The 10,423-nt window shown below is 41.8% G+C and overlaps 1 protein-coding gene across 1 annotated transcript; it reads right to left on the reverse strand.

Annotated features, from left to right (window-relative positions):
- Positions 1–348: 348 nt before the first annotated feature.
- slc34a1b (solute carrier family 34 member 1b) lies at positions 349–10,290 on the reverse strand. Its single transcript, XM_028416239.1, has 13 exons — positions 10,182–10,290; positions 9,132–9,205; positions 8,862–9,038; positions 8,358–8,504; positions 7,898–8,041; positions 6,807–6,918; positions 6,135–6,330; positions 5,842–5,937; positions 5,623–5,686; positions 5,369–5,536; positions 4,516–4,632; positions 2,241–2,365; positions 349–1,819 (listed from the first exon to the last, which is right to left on the reverse strand). Exons 2-13 carry the CDS (start codon positions 9,190–9,192, stop codon positions 1,223–1,225), a joined length of 2,004 nt encoding a protein of 667 aa, XP_028272040.1. The 5' UTR covers positions 9,193–9,205; positions 10,182–10,290; the 3' UTR covers positions 349–1,222.
- Between the last annotated feature and the right edge of the window lie 133 nt (positions 10,291–10,423).

Here is a 10,423-nt window from a genome sequence, read left to right on the forward strand (position 1 = left end):
CAGTCGCCCACTAACACTTACATAAGCAGTGAGTACATAATGATTTATCCATTTAGTATGATGTTTGTTTTATTTTGACTTCAGTTTAAACAGCTTTTTGTCCTTTTTCTACAAACATGAGAAAGTAAATGATTGGATAAATTAAGAGCAAATTAGGAGCTAATAATTCATGGTAGTTAATTAGGTAAAAAACATCTGCTGAATGATTGACTGACCGTGTTTGTCGTGGGTCAAAGAAGGACCTTTGCACTTGTAGCATGCCTCATCACTGAATCTCACAACATTTAAGAATGACAATGTCTCATCACACCCTAACATTTTTATTATTAGGGTGTGGCATCATCAGCTCCATGAGCTTGTGGGCTTATTGTAGCAGATCAAGTCAACAGCCTTATCTCCTGCTTGTCATCAATATTACCAGAATTCAATCAGTTATACAGAGCGTGTAGCAGAGCAGCTTGTTTGGACAGAGTTCTATGTGATCACTGAGTGTTTGGACTAAGTGTTGCATAACTGCTGAAGGACTGACTGAAAGAAAGGAGTGCAAGAGTTTAAAGCAGCTTGGAGGAGCAGAGATACACCTCAGATGAGTTCTGTGGCCTTCAGACTCTGACCAGAAGGCACTCGCAGCTTTAAGAAGGACTTGAAACTGTTTTACTTGTATTTGTAGTAAAGGCATACTGTATATTGGCAAGTTGGAAACTTACACTTCCTTTCTGTATGTCATTGTACCTTTAATGCAATTTTAAACTGTTAGGAGTTAATTACTGACACTGAAAACAAACTGCTGTTAACAAAACAATCATCACTGAGCAGCTGTTTGCTTTTTGATTATGTAACATGATATTCATCAGCAGATGCAGTTTGTCCTCTTCAGCATGTATGAGAAGCCCCTAAAGTGCTCAACAAAAAATGGAAACATTCACGTTTCTCTGACAACTTGACAGATTTCACCGACTACTGACTATGATGTGCTGTGATTGATAGCTCAAGAACAACTATTCAACTTCGACCCTCATCATCATTTTCCAGCAGTCTGAGGCACTTCAACACTGCCAGGTGTTCTGGGATTCAGCTGCGAAGTGTTTGTCTGATGATATTTTCTGAACTAAACGCAGCTCTGAGGCACTATTTTTAATTATCCGTCAATCAATGTCTGTCTCTAAATCCTACTCTGATATTGACAGAGTAGAGTATGAAATAGCTCTCGTGTTTAGTCCAGCTACAGTGGAGTGCTGTTGCACCTCTCTAAACCTTTTAATTTGAAAACCCGTACACCTGGTCTGCTCTCTTCCAGACAGTCCAAGACTGGGTTGTCATACGCCAGCTGTGCTTTTCTTTGAGAACACTCTTTTTCTGTTTTCACTGAGATGCGCTCCTCCTCTTCCTCCTTTCCTTCTTCTTCTTCGCCTCGACCCTCCTCACAAGTGATGCTGCAGCAGACGGTTGCCTTGGTGATCAAGTGGTCAAGCGGTTTAAGAGAGTGCATCCACTTGGGCAGGAAGTCCCAATTTTGGAGCTTGGCAGGCAGGTGACGGGGGCTGTGGGTCTGCATCACATTTACCATGGCAATGAAGATGGTAACCCCCAAGAAAGGAGCGCCGACGCCGGTCATCACACGCCAGCCGGCCAGAGAAAGGCCCAGCACCACAGAGGGAAGGAGCAAGAAGCAGAGGAGGAGGTACAAGACCGCAAACCAGCGATACTTGGCCGTGCGCTCACCCAGGACACGAGCCATCCTTATCGGCAGACGCATGAACGGAAGAGGGTACCACAGCAGAATGCCAAAGACGTTGAAGAAGAGGTGACACAGAGCAATCTGTGTGCAAATACAAGATGAGGACATACAGTATATAAGTGCAAACCATCATTCACCGTAGTCATTGTATGATGATATTAATTCAGTTACATCATCCAAAAGAAAAGAGGGCCTGTGTTATTCTCATGTAACAATCATACCATAATTATAATCCAATGACTCAATGTGGTTCACACTTTTATGTTATACAGAAAAGACGAGAGTGTTCCCTGGAGCATTGCTTGCTTTGCTCTGGTGCATATATTTATGTGTGCATGTCCATAAATATCCATAAGATGTTATCTACCATCTGCAGATCATTTTCTGTTGCAGGCTTGTTAAGACACACTCAAGCAGCAGACATTGGTGGTACCTCCACTATGTTCTTTTTTTCTTGCTGTTTGGTATTAGCTGTGGTATCTAAATAAGAAAATCCTCGTACCTGTATGGAAGCTGCTAGTTTGTTCCCAGGACTGGCCAGAGCTGCCAGCAGAGCTGTGGCGGTGGTGCCGATGTTGGACCCAAGAGTGAGAGGATAGGCCCGCTCCAGACTGATGACTCCAATACCTGATGGTTACACAGAGGACATGTACAATCATTCGTGCTCGGTGTTGAAGAGAAAACAAGAAGAGATGGTGTTTGAGAAGACTAAATGTTATTGTGCCAAAAAGGATGACTGCTGGTGGTCACTTGAGATCAACTGGAAACTATGTGAAAGCTTCCATAATCCATGATATGCTGCATTACTTTTAAACTGTGTCGTGATGCTTGAAGGGAAGGTATGACTGGAAAACAAACAAATGTGTGGATTAAAAACCATCTTCTCTCTATATATTGCCTTTTAGCTTTATTTCAAGCTCTTAAATGACTCCTGTTTAAAATGACAAATTATTCAGATCTCACATTTATCACTGTGTAGCAGGCCGATGACTCAGTTGTCACTGATTTTACATGCTTCATTTAGCTAGCAGCATACAGTGCCAGTTATGCAACATGTTCCTTCAAACTTCACAAGACTCCATCAGTGGAAATGAGAGGGCTGGTGTCCTTATTTGGCCTGGTCTGGATGTCAAATGAGCTTCATCAACAAGGAAATTTAAAGCATTTTCCTCTATGAGAACACCAGGAACTTGTTGTACCTAGTATCAAACCAGGAAACCTTTACGCCATGTGTACTGTTAACAATGTATTACTGTAGCAGTAAATGTCTGTTTAGAGGCTGTGTGTTAGGATTTATAACTTTTTATAGAAACTGTGGCCTTGGAACCAACAGCTCGGTTTATGAGCTGCTAGATTACAGTGGTACTGATTCAGGTTTGATAGACATCAGAAACAATGCTTTGATTCCAACTGTTCCCTCTCTTCCTCTCTGTCTGTGGCTCTGCTCACTTCAAGGCTTGTTTTTCAGCACAGTTTAATGACATTGCAGGCAGGAGACAATCTCCCAGAGGAAGGCCCGCACCAGCTGTAATAACTGCAGAGTGAAATGAAGAAAGAATCAGTCCACCTTCAAACTGGACAGATTCTGAAGCTGCTGCAGGATTATACACCGAATGCACCACTATCTCTCCCAGCACAAACAAATCAGACTGAGTCAACATGAGCTGCAAGACGTGCCTGTGCAAAAGTGAGGCTGTCAAGAGAAGACAAATAAAACCAAAGCAAAGCTCTTTTTATTGATCAGCTGAGTAACTGCGTCAATAGAAGTGGACCTCATCAGAAAAATGACAGCGGCGGATTTACACCTACTTTGCACCCTGCTGCTGTGTGAATATGTCTGTGAAGTAGTTTTGGCGCAGGTCTGGTGGGAATCATTTGTAATCGCCCTGTACACACGAACCATATTTCCATATCCAAGGTTTCAGCTCAGTTTTTGTGTTGTTATGTGACCTCCCTGCTTCTAGTCTTGAGTGTATGGAGCTCAGCTGGATGTGGATGCCATCTGAGGATTCTCCAACTTTTCACCCTGAATGGTTGTTTGGTCATGGCCACACACATTCATCGGATTACTTCATAACAGTTCAGCTGCATAACACGCAAACAGATCTAGAGTCGTGCATTTGTATGCTTTAGGTCATTTCTATAGAGACAATAATTATTTCTATCCAGCAGCTATAAATTTGATGCTACATTAATTAAGTTTTCCCACGTCCAACTGTAGCTTAACATGTGACTTGGTTCTTTATTTCTTGTCAAGCTCCGTAAACCCAATGTCCTGGTTTCTACTGAATCTTAGAGGGTGTTGGTTTTACAATCACAGGGTTTCCAGGAAGGGAAGATGGCAGCATGTGCTGATAATATATTTAAGGTTAGTAGAATGGATTCATTTTCATAAAACTGAATGTTTCCTTTCATCAGCCTTCAAATCAACATCATTACACTAACAGATGCTGACTTACATAACGGTTTGACTGAGAGACAGCTGTGTCATTGGTTGTCCTCACATTCTCAACAAACTGACAAAACCATGAGAGAAATCCTGTCACTGTATGGCTCCCTCGTTCAACACATTACTGCATATGTAAGACATTGCAGCATCTTTGCTCACAGTCTGTTTTCCCCTTATGTATAGTCACAGTGTAGTAGTTTGTGCACACACTCTTCTTACAACTTTTCATTTCAAAGTGTCCTACTTATATTACAGTACTACTTCATCATAGAATTTCTTGACTTTTACAGGCAGTTTTATAGGAATGATCATGTCTCATATTACTTACCTACTAGAGGGGTCATGGCAGAAGTAAAGACAGAGCTACTCTGGACCACAAATGTCACCCCCGCTCCCACGAACATGGCAATGTATCCTGCCAGCCATCCAAATGGATACGGCAAGTCTGTTTAAAAGTGCATAGGAGGTAGAAAGTGTGGTATAATAACCCGAAAGTAACTTTAACTTCACATGAGTTCATAAGTGTAAATAATTCAGAAGGGAAAAAAATCTGCCATTCGTTCACCATTGAGCAGAAATGGTGTAATAAAAGTTTGACACTACTCACATCAAATTATCTATAAAAAAATACAGTTTTTTTCCACTGCCTACCTCAGATTGTGTTTGACAGTGTTATGACAATAATCCCCATAGAGATAGACGTGTTTAATAAACTCCAGACATATCTGTCTAAAATCATGTACAAGGTGAAGATGATTTTTACAGTAGCATTAACCGTTGTCCAATAAAGAGTAAAGTATTACCATATAAATAAAAATGTTGCAATAAAAAGTCCCTGACTCATGTTTACTGGAATGACACGTGCAAGTTAAACATCTAAGAGTTTTCTCATTATGGAACATGTGGTTTCAACAATGGAGAGAGAGGCCAGCTGCAAACAGAGACAATATAATGTTTTCATTGACACATCAGTGCACACAATAAAAAAGAAAACAAACAGTCAGTGTACCAATAATATGTTCAAACCATCAAATGAGTCATGGCAGATTACACCAGGCCTCTTGTGGTTGCCGGGTAAACCTTCCTTGCTTACTACTAAAAAAATCAATCATTCCACACAATCACATCATACATCGGTTTGTTATGATTTTTCACAATGTTTAAAGTCTTGATATACCCACCTGTGTTAATGATTTTATGGATGACCTTTGCCACTTGTCCTTTAAGAAGTGAGTTGAGCAGTTTGACCAGAAGCAGCAGACATGTGCAGAGCACAGCCAGGGAGGCAGCCAGGAGGATCAGTCCCACCGTGAGGTCCGACAGCTCAGCAGACGCAAACAAGTGCCCACCTATAGAGAGGAGGGCATCGCATTATGTTTTATATTTTGATACCAACTTGTGCAAGTCACAAAAGCATCAGATGTGATGAACTTACACTTGGCATGAGACGACAAATTGTGAGTGGTTGCGCAGTTTTCAGCACTCACATTGCTAGAGGACTACAGAAATAAAGAAAAAAGGAGAGAGAGAGAGACTGATGGAATCACAATTTAGTTTAATGTTTAATGGCAGCACTAACAGGCTTCATTTGGCGCCAGTATGTAACACAATGTGTCTCTGTGTGTAGCAGACAGAGGTGGAGAGGAGCCATTACCGTAACAAGGTCAGTCTGGCACCATTCTTTCACCAGACTCCTGTTTCTCATGTCCTCATTTCCCATGGCGATGCCTGTGATCACACACTTGTTGAGCTGAGAGTGAACAAAGACACGTTTTCAAAAAGTTAAAGAGGAACGAAGTTAAAAGATCACGAGGCATTTCCAGCTCATCGCTTCATTTAGCAGAAGGTGTGAGTTCACTTTGCATCACTGCGATCGCTCTGTAATGTTTGCAAACAGTCTCCCAGATTGATTTTCCACAAGCATTCACAGTGAATCAACAGTTGTACCTGTATGATGAGCTTGGTGACCGGCTCTGTGATGACTTTGAGCAGCTCAGGAGCTTCTTCTCCAGGCTGGAGCCTCAAACTGGAGACCAGAAGGTGAGACAGTCTGGTCATCAGCCCACTCACCACCTCCAGGGGTAACAGAACCAGAACCGACAGCCAGTTGAAGCAGTCATGGATTGTTGCTCCAGCGAAGGCACTGTCATAGGTCACAATCATTTCAAGGTCAGCCATCATCACGATGAACCACTCAGAATGATTACTCGCTAATCTGTTTGTCTGTGCTGTACTTTTGTGGACGTGAGCGTTTCAGTTTGGATTGAGTGTGTGTATACATTATGAAAGATTAATAAATTGCATTTATTTCACCAGACACAGATTAAGTAACATGCCATCTGTTCAGTGTAGTGTCCTTTCATGCCAGACGGTTACTGATATGGGATCAGTGTGGATTCGTGCCATTATTCTCACTTTTTTTTTTTTTTTTTTGGAAATGGAAGCTGAGGCCTGCAGAAGGCAGAAAACAGCTGCTAAATCTTTCTCCTCTGCACCTTTAACACTTTTATCCCACTTTCTTCCATCACTCCACTTATCCATTTACTTGTCCATTTCAGTCTCTTCTCTGTCTCCCTCCTGATCGCCCTCCTCTCTACATTGACGCATCTCATCTCTCACCGTTGAAACTCGGTTCTCTCTGCTGCTTGCATCATGGCCACTATGGTGTTCGTGACTGAAGTCCCAATATTGGACCCCATAATGACAGGAACAGCCGATCTGACCTCTAATACTGAAAAGTGAAACCACACAGAAGTTTCCATTTCATCTGACAGACATATTTTATATGACGTGCAATAAAAAAACACACTGTAAATGGATAAGAAGCAATCATAAGGAATGGAAGGACAGCTTGTTGTCGATAACACAAATGATAATGACCTCAAGGACACATCATCACGGCAAACATGCATTTGCATCTCTTTCTGTCTTTGATATTTACCCATAATTTTCCTCTTAGCTTTATAGAGAATGGCTTTAGAAGTAGAAAGGCTGCATCTGCATACTGATGTCACTTAGACTGCAGGACTGGCTGTACATATGTAATGGTCTTAGACTGCCTGCAATGGTGGGAGATTACACAATCATAGATTACTTCAATATTTTTTTTGTGTTGTTTTACAAATTAGCATCACAATCTCAAAATGGCTATTTGAAGGGTAGGCAGTCGGTGAGTGGCTTTAAAAGGAAAACTGAACTATGCTGTCTATTATATTAGTAATTTTTATGAGAAGAAATTATTTTTGAAGTTTTATTCTAAACAATAATGAATTGAGAGTTCCGATAATCTACTGTGTCATCTTTAGAAAATACTGTATGTTGTTAGAGTCAGAAAACTTAGATTATATCTAAAAACTACAAAGTGATCTGTTGTTATTGCCAGATATGCACCATGGGGCCTGTGTATTTTCTGTTTATTATAACATTTATGAATACAAATTAATAGCCTGCAGAAACCCACAGGCAGTGTGTCCAGTACATTAAAACACACAAACACACGCACACACACACACACACACACACACACACACACACACACACACACATACATATATATATATATATATATATATATATATATATATATATATATATATATATATATATATATATATATATATATATATATATATATATATTAGTGTTTCCATTACAGTCAACTTATATGTGAAGACTTACACATTGACACACATTATTATGTGCCTACTCACATCCTGAGGCCACCAGACTGACTATGATGGAGGTGGAGGTTGAGGAGCTCTGAACCAGCACAGTAACCAAGATCCCCACCACCAGCCCTGCCACAGGGTTAGACAGCACTGCATTGTCCTGGAAAATGTCCCCTGCCACTTTACCTGGTTAAATATGCCACCCACGTACGGAAACACGCGCACACACACACACGCACACACAAAAGCACAAAGAATAAAATAAAAACCCTGGTCTCAGAAATGACAAGGTTGCTTAGAGCAATGTTAAACAAGACTCAAACTGCTTGTTTCCCCAAATCTGAAAAGGTCAGCAGATGAAGCTTTGCAATAAATTATACAGCAGGGCCCAGTAGGACAGTGTGAACTGTTCTTCAGTGACTCACTTATTTGTCAAACATCAACCTAGTTGAGTCACAGTGAACCTGCTGGTGGGGGGGGCAGTGAGGGAAATAGTACTTACCCCCTGCTAACTGGAAGGCTGAGCTCAGGGTGTCCAAGGAGCAAACAAAGAGGAAGAGGAGGATGAAGAGCAGAGGGATTTTGGACAGGTTGATAAGCAGCTGCTTGATCCTGTTTGGACTCACTGATGTAGTCTGAGTGGGGCTATCTGTTTAAAACAATAGCCAGAGTAAGAGGTGACCTATTTTTTGTAACACATTGCTGGTGTGTTTCTGCCCCTGCATCACTCTCTTCTCATCCTGTGATCTCTGTGTACTGGATGAGAGAGATAGCCCCAGTAAGCTCTCACATGTAGAGAGCAAAGCCATCTGACATACTACATTACCCATCTGCAGCCAAACACCGCTGAGTGACAGCAGAACCAGACCACATGATTCCACTGACACTGGGTGTCTTCTGAGCCTGTCCTTATCTAATGAGCATGAGCTTCTGCTTTTTTTTGTTCAAAGAGATCAGGCCCGATGCCAGCCTTGGAGATGAGTGTGTGATTCTCCTGCTCTTGTACCTTTCTCTCTGGGGAGCCTGTCCACCTCCTTTAGTGAAGGTTTGTGCTGATTGGTATGTTGGCTGTAGCCCTCAAAGCTGCCGCTGAGGTCAAGGGTGGAGCCGATGCCAGACTCTCTGTCCTCCTCCAGTGAGAGTTTGGGCTGCCAGGAGAGCTGGGCAGCGCTCATCTTCACCCCTGATAACAAAAAAAACCACGAGAGCACAGAGGGTGAAGATCAACTGTGAAGCATTTCAAAGACATAAAAAGGAACAGAAACTAACAAGTTACCACTGAAGGCCGGCCGTGTGCTCTGTCCAGTGGACACGATAGTTATGGTTCGGGAGGACATGGCGCTTTGAGTGCTGTGAGGAGATATTAAAGCAATTAAAATCGCAGAATGACACCACTGTGGAGAGAATGTGTTTATCAGCCACCTGCAGCAGGCACCAAAGGAAGCCAACATGTCTGTATATGTGCACGTCTCTCACAGAGAGATCAACAGACAAGCAATTATAGGAGAACAAAGGCGACCTACATCAACTGTTATTGGCAGCTACTCTTGATTTGAGGTCAGATTGCACATCGGAACCAGTAACAATGCATCAGCTGATCTCCCAACAAGCAAATACCTTGTCTGAATCAGTCAGAAACATCAGCCCCATGTAGCTCTGTTTCCCACAGCTGCAAGTCAGCTCTTAAAGGGGCTCTCCACCATCTAAAGGTTTTCACAGTCTAGATTTAAAGAGACCATTTTCCCTTCTTTTCATGTCAGCCACTTTGCCATATTTTGGGGACTCCAGTAGAGGAGCTGGAGTAATAATGTGTCTCTTAAAAGCAAAAAAGGATGGAAGTAATTACAGCAGCTGAAATTACAGTAATTAGAGTCACAGCATCATTCTCATTCTGTGTGGCATCCTCCTGCAGGTTCTCATATGCTGCAAGTCCCTGCTGCCATATGTACATTTATCTGTATGTGACACAACTTCTTCCATCAGTTGCAGCTGAATAAACTCAGAATGCCTATATGTGTGTGTGTGTGTGTGTGTTGGATGTTTTCCATTAATCTAACTGCCCCACAAACTCGTCTGTGTGCACAGATCCTAATTAAACTTAACTTGAAGAGAAATAAAAGGATTAATGAAACATTTAGTGACTGCTAAAGTGAGTGACGGCTGACGTGTGAGCCGCGGCTCCCTTGGCGCAGGATAAAAGGCCAGAGTTTGATTTGAAGGAAATAAATAATGTAAAATAATAACAGATTTCTGAAATATCACATAGAGCGCATTTCAACGTGTGCACGTATATGTGATACATGAAATAGGAGGTATAGGCTCTTACCTTGTTGTCTCAGATCGGTGTTGTGTACGGACTCTGTAAAGGAACTGGAGAGCAAATCTTTAAATAAACTTGCAGGTCTGGAGATGTCAAGAGGAACACCTCATCCCCTGGTGATTAACCTGCTCCATCACCAGGGACCTCATTGTTAATCAATAAGCCTTATGTTAATGATGCATGAATTGGAAAAGCATGTTGTGTGTTAAGGTAATAAACGATGTTTGCTCAAGCGGCTATTTTTCACC

This window comes from Parambassis ranga, chromosome 10, assembly GCF_900634625.1.
Source record: "Parambassis ranga chromosome 10, fParRan2.1, whole genome shotgun sequence".
Classification (NCBI taxonomy): Eukaryota; Metazoa; Chordata; class Actinopteri; family Ambassidae; genus Parambassis; species Parambassis ranga.